This window comes from Colletotrichum gloeosporioides (genome assembly GCF_011800055.1).
Source record: "Colletotrichum gloeosporioides strain Lc1 chromosome Unknown consensus_6, whole genome shotgun sequence".
Lineage (NCBI taxonomy): Eukaryota > Fungi > Ascomycota > Sordariomycetes > Glomerellales > Glomerellaceae > Colletotrichum > Colletotrichum gloeosporioides.
The window spans coordinates 117,973-135,817 of record NW_025544651.1 but is presented as its reverse complement, the minus strand read 5'-3'; the positions used below and the strand labels follow the sequence as shown (position 1 = coordinate 135,817).

Here is a 17,845-nt window from a genome sequence, read left to right as displayed (position 1 = left end):
AAGTTTACTTACCTTACGGGGAGCGCTGCTTGGTATTCGCGAACCAACACAAGGACCTGCCTTTCAGAGTATGGCGGATATACAACTGGCATGGCCCATGGATACCCTCGCCTCGTTTCTTCATCAAACGACCTGCTGGACTAACAACCCTTTCGGGTCGTTGTTACCGGCGGGCCGCATTGACACACCCTGGAACCCTGACAACGTCTCGCCCGAGAGCTTCCCGTGACTCTCGTGCCTCTTTCTCATGCTCAAATCGGACCAGATGAAATTGCATTGCTGTGCCGCTAACCATTGCATCCACCACCTCGAGAAAAAGTTGCTCCGAGATGGAGAGATTACCTTCACATGGAACTTTTGACCTCAAGGGTCAATTGGGGGCGGCGCAGACGACATGTTATGCTCGTACAGCTTCGCGATCCAGCGTTATGGAACATGAAGTTATAAGCATCTTGGTGAAAACCTCAATGCTCCCCCTTTCACTACGACTGTTCATGCACGTACGCCTGGCGTCAGACACTTTTAAATTCTCACATTCGTTATACGCTTCAAGATGAATCGTCTTGGCCAGTTTCTGGCCTTGAGCTACTTCGTCGTTACGCTCGTTTCTGGCCGTGCTACCCAACTTGTCCGCAGGGCAGTTCCCAACTTGCCTTTTGATCCAAACACCATTTCAACCTGCACGGACTGGTGGGACAATGAAGGATTCCTCCCTTGTGTCGACCTGATAACTGCCTGGAATATTGACATTTCAGACTTCCGGAGATGGGTACGTAGCGATTGAGCCCAAGAACGTCCAGTCGTTGGGTGTCCCGGAATGCCTTCTATGCAGTCAACTAACTGAAGTGCTCCTGCGCTGTTAGAACCCCTCCATCACTGCCGACTGCGGAAACTTCCAGGTCGGAATGTCGTACTGCATCGGTGCGTCTGCTGGGCCGCCGCCTGTTTCGCCGACCGCTCCCCAGCAACCAAGTACGTCTCTTCGGCCCTCTGAGACGTCCTCTTCGCCTCCGTCTACCACAACATCTCCCGGCAATGGGGTTGCGACACCCCAGCCAACACAGCCGGGTATGGTTGACAACTGCAACAAGTTCTACTTCGTGAAGCCTGGCGATACCTGCCAAGTCGTGGTCTCCAACGCCGGCATCTCCCTCGAACAGTTCTACGCTTGGAACCCGAGCGTCGGCAACACATGCTCCGGCCTCTGGGCCGACGTAAACGTCTGCGTCGGGCTCATCGGGCAACAGGGCACGCCGACGACCCCGTCGAACGGCATCAAGACGCCGCTCCCTACTCAGCCAGGCCTGGTGAACAACTGCTACAAGTTCTACCTCGTCAAGCCCGGAGAGATCTGCATCGACATCACGGCCAAGACAGGCGTCAGCCTGAGCCAGCTCAACCAGTGGAACCCGAGCATCGGCAGCGGCTGCAGCGGGCTCTGGGCGGATGTGCACATCTGCATAGGCGTCTTCGACAAGGTGCCGACTCACCAACCGTACGGCTGTTTCTCCGAAGTCAGCACGCGGGCGCTCAGCTACGCCGGCCTCACGGGGCAGACGGGCATGACGGTCGAGTTCTGCGCTGTGTACTGCATGGCCGAGAAGGGCCGCCAGCTGTTCGGGGTCCAGTTTGGCGGTGAGTGCTGGTGCGGCGACAGCCTGACGGTCGGCAGCGTCAAAGTCGCGGACGGCGACTGCAACATGCCGTGCACCGGGAACGCCGAGCAGCGTTGCGGAGGGTCCGAACGGCTCCACGTCTACGGCAGGGGCGGCGCGGCCCCACTGGCGTACAAGTACCACGGATGCTACACGGAGGGGACCAACACGCGGGCGCTGGGCATCGCGCGTCTGGAGAGCGCGTCTCTGACGGTGGCGCAGTGCGCCCAGTACTGCCTCGCGCAGACGGGCACAAACCACTTTGCCGTAGAGTTCGGGCGGGAGTGCTGGTGCGGCAACAACCTGGGCACCGGCGCCGTGTCGGTCCCGGAAGCCGAGTGCAATATGCCGTGCGCCGGCAACTCGGGCCAGACGTGCGGTGGATCCAACAGGCTGAACCTGTACAGCAAGCAGCTAGAGCGGCCGCCGATGAAGTTCAGGTACGAAGGCTGCTTCACGGAGCTCTCGACGGGCGGAAGAGCCCTGGGCGGAGGTAAGTAACGAGCAAGTTCACACCAACCTTGTAACATCATTGAGTGCTGACCCCATCTTCGTTGTCGCCAAATAGCCGTTCTGGCCGACGATGGTATGACGGTTGAAAAATGCGCGAAATTCTGCATCGACAAGGGTTTCTCCAGGTTCGGTGTGCAATTCGCTCGCGAATGCTTCTGCGGCGCCCAGAGGGCTGCAGGATCCGTAGCCGCCCCGGAGGGAGACTGCAACATGTCCTGCAGCGGTAATTCGGGCCAGAAGTGCGGAGGAACTAGCCGGCTCAATGTCTTCCTTTGGCCGTGATCCGTGTTCAGGGGTAAGGACGGACAGGCAACACTACCTACTCTGTGTCTTGGTCTCAGCCATTGGACGTTGGCTTCCTGAAGGGGTCCCAATAGGGAAGGTGGGGCACAATTAGAGCTTACCTTAAAATAAAATCGCCCTTGTCCAAGCCCGTACCTCGTTCCACTCTAAACCTCACCCCCAACACCACACCTCTTTCATCGTACGCTCTTTCCCCTCTCGACTTCCTACAACACAACTTGACAACACAGGCGATATCGTTTTGCTGTTTTTTTTTTTCTTCCTTTTGTTTTTTCCCCCCCAATTCAGACGTAAACCACGATGGCTGATCTGCCAGTCCGGGCAGCAGAGCAAGCGGATACAGGCGACTTAGAGCAGCGCCTGCGGTCTCGCAGATACATCCACGCGGATGCTGTGGCAGCATTCGAGGGAAAACGACTCCCTCATGATCTCGGCCGAGAGCTCACGCGTCTCTGCGTCGTCCACGGCATTAGGTTCCACGCGGACTTCTGCTTCGGCCCAGCCGCCGTCCTCCGTGGATCGCTACCACTCTTTACTCGTGCCCTGAACGCGAGAGCCATCATGAGCAATCGAGTCCCAGACATGAATCCCGATCAGCCCGGAGATATGCCCTACTGCATATGGTTTCCTGACCTTCCCTCGGAAGATACCCTCAGAGAGCTCGTCCGGTGCGTTCCCGCCATGGCCTACCAGGCCGCGCGCGCGTGTGCTGTCGCCGGACACACGGAGCTCTACAAGGAGCTTTCCGTGCAAATCCTGCCCGAGGTTTCTATCGCCGAGGAAGCCCGCGAGAACGGCAGCCATGCCATCTTCAATATGATCATGGAGGCGCCCTGTCGGTACAAAGTCTTTGACGATTACAACCGTACGATTGACACCACAGCACCGAAGCCCGCTTTCTTGAACGGCGATACCGCAATCCGACCGTACCTGCTAGAGACCCAGGCGTTTGGACCTCCAGTTGGTCGCCTGGATGACGAAGAAGGGGATTCCGAGCCTGACGACGACGAGTTGGATCCCTGGGGCCTCAGCCCTCCACTCGGCTTCATACAGACTCGCTTCAACATCACCGAGGATATGAACATCGATCTCGACGGGAATGGTGGAATTCCGGGTTCAATTACCCCAGTAGTCCCGAATTCTGATGAAGAGGCGCTGAAGATTCTCTGCCAGCCGCTCCCAGCCGACCTGACCACCTGCCATAAAGACTTGCTCATTCTCATGGCAGCATACAACGGCGACATCGATAGGTACCATCGACTGCGACGGCCTCGGCTCCTTGACCACGAGATCGGATGTATTGTCCGCGGAATATGTATGACTAGTCCTTGCAAGAGGCGGCCATTCGCAGCTTCTGACATTTTCTGCAGATCATAATACGCTTTTTGCGCAATGGTGGAAAAGCCAGCCACTACCCGAGGGCGATGAATCGCCCATCCGCAAGGCTATATCGGCGCGAGGAATCATGAACAACGACCTGTCTTACATCCTGTCTCCAAACGGGGCCTGCCCCCGACTGATCTGGTATCCTGCCGTGGCTGCTTCCTCGACATACGAGGCTCTCGCACGCCTCATCCCCCCAATGCGGCCCAATGTTGCTCGTGCCGCCATCTTCTCGAACAATCAGACGCTATTCGATAGCCTAATTGCCGGGGACGACGGTGGCGAGCCCGTTGAGCCGAGTTTCGGTCTGCTGAATGAGGCCAGGCGAAGCCATAATGTGTATTATCGTGAAGCTCTAGAGCGTAAGGCGGGGGAACTAGGGCTTGATATGACTCGAGGAGTGCCACGGCTCGACCCGTTAGTGCAAGACTTACCACAACACACATACTTTTTTGACACAGAGTTGCCCTCGCCACCCCCTGGGATTGGAACGAACAAAGGCGAGCCGGATTCTATTTACAATGGCATGTCGTGTAACGCAAGCTATGTCGAGACGTACATCTCTATCCCCGAGGAGTGGAGAAGGGCGCCGGAGGGTTACCAGCCAGAAGACGGAATCACGCTTATGGACCTGGACTACGAGCGGTGGCCTCCGGGGTTCTCGAAAAGACATCCAGCGAAAGTTAGTAATTAGAGAATTCTAGCAGACTTACTTATTAACTTATTTGCTTATGGAATATATTCTTACTCACTCTGCTCTCTTTCCTCACTCTAGACTTACCTGAAATATTATACTAAATCAAAAGTAGGTATATTAAGGTGAGTAGTTAGGTGAGGCGATTAGACTTAAATAACGAAGTCTTTTATCACTCTAGCAGAGCGGAATTTCATCTATATATATTTACTATAATAGCTTTATAAAAGTTAATACTAGTGGAGCGTGCTGTACAGCCTTCACAGTTAGCATATTACTTGCTATTTTTAACTATAGTGACCGCAGGCTCTACGTATCCCAGAAGAAGCTCTAACTTTTCTAATAGGAACTAACGAACTCGTAGGTATCTTTTTACTAATTCTAGAAGCGCGACGTCCTTATCTCTTTCACGGACAGCACCCGTGATCTCCGCCGTTGATAGCTTCGGCGTTGACGAGGAGCACATGTTACAGCCCTGACAACAGACCGTTATACCACTAAATAGGTACAGAAATACAGACCCCTATTTTTCCTATGCTAGAGCAATTACTTCTCTTGCGTACTCGCTATCATTATCCCTACTGAAGTCGCTATTATCGTTGTTACTATTCATATTACTATTATTATTACTATTATTACTACTATTGTCGTTGTCTATTGTTATCGTCTGCCGTCGTCGTCTGCCGTTGTTGTCCTCTACCGTCGTCGTCCTCATCAAAGTCACCTGGTATGCAGGAAATGTAATCGCTCGGATACGAGAGCTTAGGTAGTCTCTAGACATATACTATGCTATAGGCACTATTCTGTGCTGAGATATATAGACATGTCTCTTCCCGCGAGGTGATCCTCTTCTCTTGTCTTGTCTGGTACATGTCAATGCAGCGCAAACACATGCATCTCTTCCTTCTTGATCCAGTTCCTTCCATCCACCCGCCTATCAATATAGCATTGTCCGATCACCCCATAGTGCTTAACACAGTCAGCTTCCCGTGCCATGAAAGCTGGCCACCGTCTCGGTGTATCGAGAATCGTGGATTGTCCGTTTGGCTGTGGCCTCTGGCTATGTATTGTCTCCATTATTCTAGCATTGATTTCTTGGGATCCCTCTTCTTCCTTCTGTCGAACGACGAGAAGTGGCCAGGCACGCAGACCCCAACCTTCGCGAGTAGGATCCGTCAACATGATAATGGCATCGCCCTCGTGAGCTTGTTCTGGGACGAGCGCACATTTCCTGCTCTCTGTGATGGCTAATCGCCTTCCGGGAAGATGGTCAGCAGTCTCAGACTCTAGGTATCTTTGAAGAAGAGACGGAACGCCGTAGAAAATGGGTTGTTTGGTCCCATCGAAATCAGATCTGAGGTTCAGAAATGCTCGCTGCTTTCTCACTTCGCAGTGTACCCATTGAGAAAAGAGAGCACTGAAGTAGTCATCCGCTGAAGATTCTGAGTGTGACTGCTTATCCAAGGTCTCAAAGAATCGGACCCATTTGCGACCAAGACTCTTACACAGCCTTTCATGCTGAGACTCTTTCCCTTTCATAGGAAGAGCACACCCTTTCCAATAATGATCATAACACACTTGAAAGAGTTCGTCTGGTTCCATCGTCTCAATCAAGCTGTCATAAATCTCTAGAAGCATCTTTCGGCCGTGGAGATATTCTTCTGTGGCCACCAGAGCATTGGCAGCTTGGCGGTCTATAGGTAAGATAGCACTGACACTTGCTACCATATCAACGTCGCATCCGGTGTGCGCTAAGATGGATGGCATCCCATCAGTGTTCAGAACCGAATAGCTTCCCGAGAAATTCAACTCGAGACCACCAAAGTCTGGCATCTCAGAACAAGAGTACTGCCATTGAGGAACCCAAGATGGCAAGCCCTCAACGTAGTCCTCGAAACGCAAATCCTGAACTTGTGTCATTGAATATGTGGCTCCTTTTGTGCTGATAATGTATTCGGCGAGTTTGGAAAGCACGACCTGCAACGACACCCTGTAGTCAACATCGAGGTATCTGCGAACCCGTCGCAAGTCATTGATGATTCCAAAATTTGCATAGACGCGATCCCGTGGATCAGCAGCACCGAACCCTCGACGTATCTTGAGAACATCCCAGAGAGGTTTTCCGACGCCTCCGGCTCGAAGATTGCGAGTTTCATTCATATTTCCCAGGACGCTCAGCAATGCCCCATGTTTGTTGGGTGGATTCGTCGCCTTGCAGAGCAGAAAGCGGCACAAGTCCTCCCATCGAACCCGTTGATGACCGCACTGTATCCAGGGACTTTTGGAAAGAATTAGCTCCTGCAGCACCCACACGCGCTGGAACCATGGTCGTGATAGAATACCACGACAGGCGGCCTCGACGAGGGTATGCTTGTTGCTGACTTCTGCGACATGTGTAGCTCCTGTGTTATCATCATGCATTTCATAGTCGAACTCTGCGGCTCTCCATGTCGTAGCAGCAAGGACTTCAGCCGCGTCTTCAGTCAGATGTCCAAGGTAGATGATAGTATTGGAAGCCACCCCGTAGATCTTCCCCATCAGCTTGACTTGCGCATTGCGTTCCGGCACATCACCCTGGTTGATGCAAAGAGCATCGGCCCAGATCCTGAGGACCCGCGTGGCGTCACGCATGTCACGCAGCGCGTCATGTAGGGACTGCGTGATGGCAAAGTCTTTGCCGGCGAGAAAAATCAAACATGGCCTTTCGTCACTTCCCCATACGTAAGACAGGGCTGTGTAAGGGTCGATCAAGTCGTAGTCAGCTTCCCCCAGCGTGGTGCAAAGTAGGGATCCCCTGAGTTCGGCATCATGGGAAGCGGAGGGTTGGAGGGCCAGCAGCCGGATGGAGTCCGGGGACAAGAGCGGTTCGTACTGATACGCGGTCATGGTTCCGCCAGCGGATGGTTGGCGGGCTTCTCGTTTCCCCCGTGCGCGATGGTGTCGGACCGATGCGGCTCGCTGTCAAGAGCCCGGCTCCGATGTTCTGGGACTAATTTCGAGGCCGCCCTTCAACAATTTTCATGTGTCTGCGCGGCTATCCCTGTGTCCTTAATTACTCCCGTCGGAGACGACAATAGCGACGACGACGACGACGACGACGACAGAAGCGATGACGACAGAAGCGACGATGACAGAAGCGACGACGATAGAAGCGACGACGGTAAGGCAGAGTATAGCCACAGGAAAAGCAGTCAGTATAGCACAGGAAAACAGACGGTCTCGTAATTTCGACCGAAAGTGGTAATGCACCCCCGAAGTTTGCTGATGTTCCCGCGTAAAGCTCGCTCCGACTGTCCGACTTTGTCTGTGTATGTGGGTGTGTGCAACCGGGTTGTACGATGTTTGCAATTTGCAAAGATAGCAGCAGCACGTTGGCTCATGGGGCACGCCGGTATTCCGTTGGGTTTGAACTCTGCCCAAAGTGCATCCGCAGCCTCGTCTTGGCAGAGATGACGCTTCGCCTCTTCGTCCAATGCAGTTGCGATGACATGTCTCCACGTGACCCGGACGAGTGCCGATGTTTCTACGTTGAGTCAGCTTTGGTTTCACGATATTTTCTGTTGTTGAAGGTCGCTGGAGAAATTTTTTCACTACTTGGCAAGCCAGGAACTGAGAAGAAAGTGGTCTGGAACGAATCAATGTCGTGGTTTTGCGCTTCTTTTTGCCAAAGAAAGGCGAATTTCGAGATGGAAACCGTCACAAGTGAATAGCAGTGGCGACCGAAACAGGATGAAACCTTAGTCAGCAGTCTACGAAGCGCTAGCGGGTGGGTTTCTGGAAGATCTGGAAGGGGGAGCAACCCGTGCCTTCCAGATGAGAGAAAGAACAGTGACGGGAAACAGGCGAGGCAGGTCCGTCGGGGACGGGGGAACCTTCCGGGGACTTAGGACCCGTGGGCGGCATCTGCTGTGACTTCGACTCCACCTCAACGAGGAAGTAGTGGATTCATCCGAGGCAGGTTCGAGATTTTCCGAGCTGATCCGAGCTTCTCGTCTTGAGTCGGGACGAAAGCCGACACGTGCTTCACAACGGTCGGTGATCTGCGTGCCTCTGGTATCGAATCTCAATCGCCCTGGATCCTACGCGGGTCGACGACGGGCCCAGACCCAGCAAAATCCCCCTGGGGGAAGGTGCGACCGGGCCATTCACCTCTGCAAGACTGCAAGAAGCTTGGGACAAGCTTGGAAAGGGACGCACTACCAAGTGCCTAGCGTACGAGGTACGACTGCGACTGCCTCCCCCACCCGTCCGAATGGCGCAGGACCATCGAGGAGACGAGCTGCCCCTCACTTCGACATCACCGACGGCACCAATGATGCCACAGGCCCAGAGGCGAACCAAAGCCGTCTCCAAAAAGTCTCCAAGGGAAAGGGAAAGCCACCATACCCCTTTCTGCAGACTCCACAAACGACGTATTCGTTCCTCTCGACTCCTCGCCCAGCTTCACGCGTATTGGATGCGCGCATCCAAGAAGAACGACTGACGCTGCATGTCGCCCATTCGGATCGACTTCGCGTGGTGGTGTTCCTGCGCAGGCCCTTCACTTTTCGTCGTTCCATGAATCCATCTCCAACACGCTCCAAGGAATAGGAATGAGCCATTTGGTCATTGATGCGCGTGCAATCACACCCTCTGCCCATCTCAACCAAGATTCTCCTCATCTTTCTTTTCGCATCGTGGCATCGCAATCCAATTCCCACCAACCCCCTTTTCGCCCCTCCGCCCAGAGAGGGCAGACGGTGCTCGCAAGTGGCTCCGAACTACTTTTTCGATTCACCTTCGGCGCTCACCTACACTATTCTTGGGGTTTCCCCTTGCCTATCACTTTCCACCGGCCACGCACACAAACAGCCGTCATTGGACCGATTGGAGCTACTCCAACATGGATACGGGATATTACGTACGCTGCGAATGCGACGCCTCAGTACGTACTGTGAACAATGGCAATGGATTTCGCCAGTCGTGGCTGTTAAGTGGGGTGTTCAAGATTGACAAGCATATCAGCCGTTCACTATCATCGGGGGTTCTGATTCGTCTCTGTGGCGTTCGCTACTGCTGTGCTGCTGCCGTCGATTGGGGCTTACAGCTGAGGTGAGCTGAAATCTTCTCCTGCTTTTCTGTAGACCTTCGAACGTCATCTGCAGAACATTGACCACAGGCTGGACTGCTGCTGGCCCTCCAGGTTCCAGGACACTTGCGGAAGAAACGCGCTATTTGAAAAAACCATGATGCACCGCGCCAGAAACATCAGATGAGATGGGACGTCCGCTGGGTAGCATGTTTGGTGCGTCTGGGCCCGTCACCGGCTTGGGGGCGGACGCCAATCATTCTCCAACATCCACGACGCTGCCCGCCTCCTTCAGCCAGTCCAAAGCGTCAGCCGTCGGGAAGAAAGCCACTATCTGTGCCACTGGCGCTCACTAGCAGACTGACAGGTTCGCTATTGCAGTGGGCAATGAGCCTGGAGGCGGCCTTTTGACCAAAACCCCAACGGAAGAAGCCACCATCCATGTTGCATCTCCTCACTCGGTTGCAAGGTTTCTATGGGTTCGCTTTGAGGCGCAGCGGGTGCCGCCAAGGAGAATTTCCGTGGCCAAGAGCCTGGATCGACCCCCCTGGTCGTCATTGTCGTTGATGGGAAACGGCCCCCGCTCTTGTGCTTGACAAGCGCCATTTCTCTCGGGCCAATTTGCTCCAGTAGCTCGGCTCGCCAAATGAACCTTTTTCCTGCTCGTCTTTCTACCCGCCAGTTTGTTCGAGGCTCGGGAAAAGAGAATGAGAACGAAAAGAAGAGCCGAAAAACGACTTGGAAACAGGGAATAAACAGGCGAAACTCGAGTCGAAATTTCATGCCCACCCTCCTTTTTCTCCAATCAGGCGCGTATTTCCGTCGAGCCTTCTCCAACTTCGGCAAACTTCCAACTGTTCCAACTGCCCAGCCGTCGGCCGTTGGTCCCAAGTTCCAACCCAAGACAAGTCTCGAAGAAGCGCACACCCCTCCCAGCCCAGCCAGCCAAGGCCAAGCCGAAGAAAGACTAGGCCGGCGTGTGCCCTTTTTCGAGAAACATTCTCCCACCGCCTGCGTTGCAGCATCTGAGCGTCTCTGCCTTTAGACCACAGGCGACGCTGGCGCTCACAGTTGCCACGTCCAGAGCCGTGCACCGAATTGAGTTTCAAGGGTCCTGGGTCCCGTCCCACTCGTTCTCCATTCTTTCTCGCTTCTGACGCGTGTTCTTGACTCTGCCAACTTTTTCAGCGTGTGTGTCCGCACTAAGATTGCTCTGTGTACGGTACGGGTACGGGTACGGGTGCCTCGATGAAGTACCATAAAAAGCAGTCTGGAGAATTGGATGGGGGCCCCGAATCACGGTTCACCCGCGTATGGTCCAATACGCGCACCGCATGATTCAACAGAACCCCGAAATTCATCGTTTCAGCCTTTCAGGGTCCTGTCAAGGCCCTCGGTCAATCAGATAAGCTGCTACTGGCCCACGGCTCCAGCGTCCCGGCTGCTGTCCTTGGCCGCAACTTCTTTGCGAGTCGAGTCTGCTGTGTGCTCTCGGTTCCCCGTTTTCTCCATCCTATCCCCCCTAAGCTTCCCAAGACAGATGCGAAGCTGCGCAAATGCACAGTGAAAGACAATACGCTGCGCCCCGGGGCTAGCGAAAGCACCCGCGGCCAAATTACTGGATTGGAGCAGGGGAACTAAGATTGGGAAAGAAAAGAGGGGTGTGTGAGAGTGCGAGTGAGAGTGCGCAGCGTCCGCGGGTCGCCGTTAGCTGCTTGCTTGTCATTCTGCGCTTGGCGGAGTACGGCGCGGCTTGGTAAATGGTAGGTGAGTAGGAGACAAGGGGATTTTCCCATTTCCCGTTTGGTTTGGGGCCCAGATTGATGGATGGAATGCCCGCACTCAATCTCTCTCTCTGTCACTCTGTCTCTCTCGCATCTCGCAACGGCAACGTGGGACCTTGAACCCACCACGCACACTGTTTCGATTCCGACCTGCCTTGCTGGGAACAAGCTGTTCTCTGCGCTTTTTGCCCCGCGGTGTGGTGCCTGCGGTGGTGCCTGCGAGCTTGCAGTGTGCCTGACTCCTGTTCTCGTCTCGTTCCTTCCCGGTCCCCAGTCATTCTCAATTCCCCCATTGCATTTGCCATTCACCAGCACCACCATGTTCCCAGTTCCCAGTTCCCAGTCTTTTTTTTTCCTTTCTGGCCTTGGGGTGTGCAGCGCGGGATGGACGACAAGCAAAGTGATCCACACCACCACGGTCGTCACTCGTACGGGGTACGACGAGTCTTGGTCGCCGTCGGGTCTCCCTATCCAGCCCCATACCCATCCCCATCTCCATGTCCATCCCCGTCCCCATGCTATCCTGTCCTGTTCTGTCCTGTCCTATCCCATGCGAAGGTACTGCCTCGCTTGTTGCCTTCCCGTACCTGGCCTTGCCGCCGTCGTTGGCCTTTATCCTACCCCCATCCGCCCGGAGTTGTGTCGTCTCTCTCTCGTCTGATGATGGCGCGACTCTCCTCCAACACTTCTCTTTTGCCATTGTGAAGGTGGCCAAACAGGGATTCGATCATCTGAAGCTCGACCGGTATTGACTCTTCAGCCTTTTCCAAGGTCCATCCAGTCAAGCAAGCACCAAGCTTCTGTCGAGGGCGATCCGGTAGTAGAAAATAGCTCAGCTCCTTCCACCGCTCTTGCTTCTGGGCGCAAACGGTCCTTCTCATTCTGTCGAACTTTGTCGATTTTTCGCTCCTGCCACCTGCCCACCCGCATCAATCATCGGATTGCGACGCGACCCGGAAGGTGAATTCGACTTCGACTTTTTTATCGACCGCCACGTTTCGTTGAGCGCCTCCTTTCCTCATCAGGATTTCGTTGACTTCCTTCGCCTGGTCGACCAACGAACCTCCCGGAGCCCATCGCCAGGCTCCCGCATACTCACCTCTCGAGCTCTTTCCCCTCGAGACTTCTTTCCGCTCTTTTTTTGCGACCGACACTTGTCGAACACCGAACCGAATTCCGAGCGCATCGCATAATACAGACACCAATAGCCATCATGGACCGCGACAGCAGGATAATCACCCCTCGCGAGGTCGAGGGCCTCATCGCCGACGGCAAGGTCATCGTCGTCCTCGACGAGATGGTGCTCCGCCTCGACAGCTGGCTCCAGAAGCACCCCGGCGGCCGCTTGGCAATCCTGCACATGGTGGGAAGAGATGCGACCGACGAAATCAAAGTGTAAATGACTCTCAACTTACCTCGCACTTTTTTTCTCTTTCCTTCTGGCTTCTGTCCGCCACCACTCTGCTTCGCTATGCGCCGCCACAAGAGATCTGGGTAGGATCCCCCTGGTCCATTTCCGGATTCGGAAAAAGGGTTCAGGAGGCTGGCATAATAGCATCGATGGACCAGAAGTCTGGTTAAGCTTATTTTTGCAGCGGCCCCTCTCAGGTGGAAAAAAGCGAAGCTGAGGGTGAGAGATGGGAACGGGCCATTAATATTTCGCATTCGGACTTATGAAGACTCCGTCATTGATGTGTAAAGTGGAATTAGTGTGCTGACATATCGCTTCTTTTAGGTATCATTCGGCGGCCACACTGAAGACCATGAAGGCCTTCCGGATAGGCCGGAAGCCTGCGGGTCCTTGGGTCAACATGACACCACCAATTAGGGGCGGCGTCTACACCAAGCAAGACACCACGCCTGCAGATGTAGCCGCAGATGTCTCCGATGCCCCTGGCGACATCGTCGATTGCCCCTCGTCGGATCTCGACGAGGATTCCACAGACGATGCCGTCAGCGAAGTCTCCGATGGGACCTCCCGCACATCCCTGACATCCGACTGCAGCTCTGCCGAGGAGGACGTCAAGGTCCAGGCCAAGCTTGACACCGGCATCCGGAGACGTCTCGCCGCCCATGGCGATCTCCAAGACTTCACCGACGACGGCCTCAAGCTGTCCAGCCGCAGCCAGGCCCCCAAGACCGCCGCCGAGTTCACCGACTGGGCCATGCAGCAGGGCATCGAGAAGGACCTCGACGAGTACCCGTCCCTCGACCCTGCCGTTCAGCAGGATATCCAGGCCAAGTACCGCGCCTTGCACGACCGCATCCAGGACGCCGGTCTCTACGACTGCCCTTACCTCGACTATGGCAAGGAGATGGCCCGTTATACGACATTGTTCGTGTCTTTCCTCATCTTCCTCCACTACGAGTGGTACATGACCTCGGCTTGCTTCTTGGGTCTCTTCTGGGTAAGTGATCTTGTTCAGGTTGATGAACGAGGACTAACATGATACAGCATCAAATCATGTTCACCGCCCACGACGCTGGCCACGGTGCCATCACGCACAACTTCTCCTTCGACACCCTCATTGGTCTCTTCATTGCCGACTTTTGCTGCGGCCTGTCCATGGGGTGGTGGAAGAGCAGTCACAACGTTCACCACCTCATTACCAACCAGCCTGTGAGTTACCGCGCTTGAACCTGCCAAAGGTTTTCACTAACACGCTCAGGAACACGATCCCGATATTCAGAACGTCCCCCTCTTCGCGACGTGCCCCTCTTTCTTCAAGTCCCTTCGCTCCTCCTACTACGACTTCACCTTCGTCTGGGACGCCGCCGCCGACTTTCTCGTCCAGTACCAGCGCTTCACTTACTACCCTGTCATGGGTATCGCGCGCTTCAACCTGTACCTCCTGTCGTGGCTTCACGTCCTGTCTACCAAGTCCTCTGCTCTCGGTAACAGCAAGGCCTGGTGGATTCGCCCGACCGAGATCGCCTTCATGGCTTGCTTCTGGTACATCTTCGGCTACCGCCTTGTCCTCTGCACGCTGCCCACCTGGCCCATTCGCGTCGCCTTTGTCCTCGTCTCCCACATCATCACCATGCCGCTCCACGTTCAGATCACCCTCAGCCACTGGGGCATGTCGACCTCGGACCTCGGCGAGAGCGAGTCTTTCCCCCAGCGCCAGCTGCGTACCACCATGGACGTCGACTGCCCTGCCTGGTTGGACTTCATCCACGGCGGACTCCAGTTCCAGGCCGTTCACCACCTGTTCCCCCGCGTGCCCCGTCACAACTTGCGCAAGGCCCAGGTCTTTGTCCGCGAGTTCTGCGCGGATACCGGTATTCCTTACTCTATTTTGAGCTTTGTTGATGGAAACAAGAAGGTTTTGGGTAGACTCGAGGAAGTCAGTGATCAGCTCAGAATCATGCTCAACTGCCAAAAGTACATGGCGGAGACTGGCGAGAGCGGGCTGCATTAGATACATATAATACACGCATGAGGACGGCGTTCCGGCATTTCATAGAGTAGACAAAAGTTGAAATTTAATTCTTCCAAATTTTTCATGATTTGTGCTTGGTGAAATTGTCACTACCTCACGGTGAACATAGTCCAAGATTGGAATAGGGGTTCAGAGGAGCTCAAGCAAAAGCACCAAGACCAGCAAATTCTAGCTTCAGTCAGCTTCGTAGTAGCTATACGTCACATCACCCAAGCTCCAGGTAAGCTCCATGAAGCTCTACGCAAGGCTTGGTCCAAGGTTTGGAACAAGGACCACCCCATCATCGTGCGTTTTCCGAGAGGGCTGCGTATCCGGGGGGGGGGGATGGTGTGCAGATGCCACATCACTGTTCCAGGGATGCCGGTCCCGGGGAGGAGGCCGTACCGGTTCCCGCCGCTCCCGCCAACGTTACCCCCACGCCGCCGTTTCGGTTCTGGGAGTGGGAGATGTGTGTGGCGAGGGGGGAAGCACGAAGGCGGGCCCGGAGATTTTGGCGAAAGGGGACGCGGGGCCAAATACTGAGTGGGGAGTTATGCTCCCGGTCGTGGCTCGGGACCGCTAGCTGTAATTTGCGTCCATTGAAGCTTTGGCGTCGTGGTTTGTAAGGTATTTGGTGACAGTTTTGACGTCAGTCAGTTGCATTACGATACGCGAATAGTCAAGTGTTGATAGAGCGCTCGTGAAAGATGTGAGATTAAGAGCGACTACGTCTTGACACGGTTAGGTAAGGCGAGTGATTGGTTGTATTCCCGTGATGGAGGCGTCGGCGACTTTGTTAATATGTAGTTTCATAGACGTCATTCAAAGTTCAGTTCCAGTCAGAAGTAGTCAGGTGTCGTGCTGATTGCAGACCAGACGTCACGTTATCGTTTTGTGAAGAGTTCCTTTGAGTAATTATGTTTGACCAAGGGAACATGAGGACCCTTCTTTTCCTCCACAACAACCCAACCTAGTCTTCTTGACCACCACATCATTAGATGAGGGCAACGATGGCGGCCAACTCTTGAAGTCATTCGCTATGTTTCTTATCGAATATCCTGCTGATATCCCTCGCGTTGTTAAATCTCTTTCCTAGGCAGTCATTTATCTTCTCTGGTCAAAACAGGTCGAACTCTCAAACCCTGATTTGACGCCTTGATCCTCAAGACAGGACGACTAATCTGCCTGCCCTGGTGTACTCCTTTGTGTAGAATTTAGTGACTCTCAGGCTCTGTTGGATCGCGGGACTGAGTCTGAAGTTGACGACTATTGAGCTTGAACACAGCGAGAGGAGAGAAGTCGTAAATTTGGCCTAATTTCCCCATGGTAAAGACACCCACAGAAACCGATTCTAGGCATTGTTCGGTGGGCATACGTTACTTGTCACGTCTTTGCATACGTGCGGCAGGAGAGAAACTAAATAGATAAAGAGTGCCGGGAACGGGAGGTGTCATACCAACACAGACTTCGGTGGAGTTGTGTTATGCGACCAGAATAGTCCGAGCGGTTCGACAGAACGCACACAGCGGGGTGGCACACATAAAGGCAGGGCGCAGTCACATGTAACGTGTCTTTGCAGAGAGATAATATCCTCTATTTCCTATTGGCAGATTTCGGCAGCGGCTTGCAGGTTGAGAGTAAGCCAGCGGGGGGGATTACGCACATGCAGTTAAGAGGATTGGCCGCAGTCTTGCCAGATCGCCTGATTTCTCCCCCCCTCTCACTTCTCTCAATTCACATATAAGATTGCGGTATTCCCCATCCCGTACAGGGAATTATGAGCAAACTGAGGGGCTCTGGTTTTTATTTACGTCGACATCTACACTCATATCAAGACCTCTCACCTATACCCCTCAAGAAATATGAGTGCCCATTGCTCTACAGCTGGAGATGGCGACCTCTACGGCCTGGGTGTTCGCCTTGGTCTCTACTTCCAGTGGGCAGCCGGCTTCTTGCTTCGTAATTTCAACACCTCTTGGCAAACCATCTCAACCGTACGAATTGTCAATAACACCATCGGCTTCACCATTGTCTTATCAACCATGATCAATACTGCCCGCAACATATCTCTGACGGTAGACTTTCTCATCGTTTATTACCTCACCATTGCTCTATTCTATAACGAGTCCTACAACCTTCTCATTAAAGAAGACAGTCTCGGGAAGCCCACATACGTGCTCAGACCAGACATGCCACTTTTGCTGCAAAACCTTCTCTTCACGGTAGCAAGTCTTTTCGGTGGCTGGTTTTGGATCAGCGGAGTAACAAAAGCGGTTCCACCGACCTGTGCGGCCAAAGGAGCTGTTATTGTATCCTTTGATCTCAACAATCGCCATTGGAAGGCTTTTGCAGCAACTATGTCCATTATAGCTGGGGCTATCTTCTCCTGTATCTTCTTCATACACTTGTGCTACTACTCGAGAAAAGAGGTTACGCGGAAGTCTGTGGTTCGCGCGGCACGGATCGTCAAGAGCGGATCCGGCGGAACTGGTCCTCCCCGACTAATCAGACCCAAAGATTCGAGGACCGTGGCAGCACAACGTCGCCTACGGCCTAGACTGAGCCCGGGGACTTCGATCCCCTACTTTGTTGTCAACCTAGCGGGCCCCATAATTGCTTTATCGTCAGTCGAGATGATGATCAGGCGGAACCACTTAGTTACCGACGGCGTCTTCGAGTCTACGGGCCAGATGATAGCGCTCATGGCGGGAACGAGCAGTTTGTGCACGGCTATTTGGCAACTAATGTCACCCATATCAACGCGCAGTCTGGTGTCTCGTCTAGTGCACGATTCAGCCATCTCTTTAAGCGCGGATGATTGGAGACGCATTTCCAGCCAAATCTCCGACCTGATCTCAGAGGCGCATGAGGTCGATCAAGACCGGAAGTTAATCCGCGTCGGGCATTGAGCTAGCTCAGAAGTACTGGCATGACTATGGCACGAAATAAGCATCCAGATGATGCTCTGATGGGCAGATGGTCAGAGCCATCACGCTGTATGACCGTTGTCAGGTGAATTGCCC

The 17,845-nt window shown here is 54.0% G+C and overlaps 3 protein-coding genes across 3 annotated transcripts; 2 read left to right on the top strand and 1 right to left on the bottom strand.

Moving 5' to 3' along the window:
• Window positions 1-553: 553 nt before the first annotated feature.
• On the top strand, window positions 554-4,548 carry GCG54_00014446 (LysM domain-containing protein; the record flags this gene model as incomplete). Its single annotated transcript, XM_045414278.1, has 5 exons — window positions 554-769; window positions 864-2,148; window positions 2,824-3,786; window positions 3,842-4,216; window positions 4,316-4,548. 5 exons carry the CDS (start codon window positions 554-556, stop codon window positions 4,546-4,548), a joined length of 3,072 nt encoding a protein of 1,023 aa, XP_045270856.1.
• Window positions 4,549-6,083: 1,535 nt separating this feature from the next.
• GCG54_00014445 (uncharacterized protein) lies at window positions 6,084-7,434 on the bottom strand (the record flags this gene model as incomplete). Its single annotated transcript, XM_045414277.1, has 2 exons — window positions 6,084-6,125; window positions 6,265-7,434. The coding sequence occupies 2 exons, from the start codon at window positions 7,432-7,434 to the stop codon at window positions 6,084-6,086; spliced, it is 1,212 nt and encodes a 403-aa protein (XP_045270855.1).
• A 5,179-nt stretch (window positions 7,435-12,613) lies between these two features.
• GCG54_00014444 (Delta 8-(E)-sphingolipid desaturase) lies at window positions 12,614-14,822 on the top strand (the record flags this gene model as incomplete). The annotated part of the gene is made up of 4 exons (XM_045414276.1): window positions 12,614-12,795; window positions 13,136-13,808; window positions 13,856-14,020; window positions 14,070-14,822. The coding sequence occupies 4 exons, from the start codon at window positions 12,614-12,616 to the stop codon at window positions 14,820-14,822; spliced, it is 1,773 nt and encodes a 590-aa protein (XP_045270854.1).
• Between the last annotated feature and the right edge of the window lie 3,023 nt (window positions 14,823-17,845).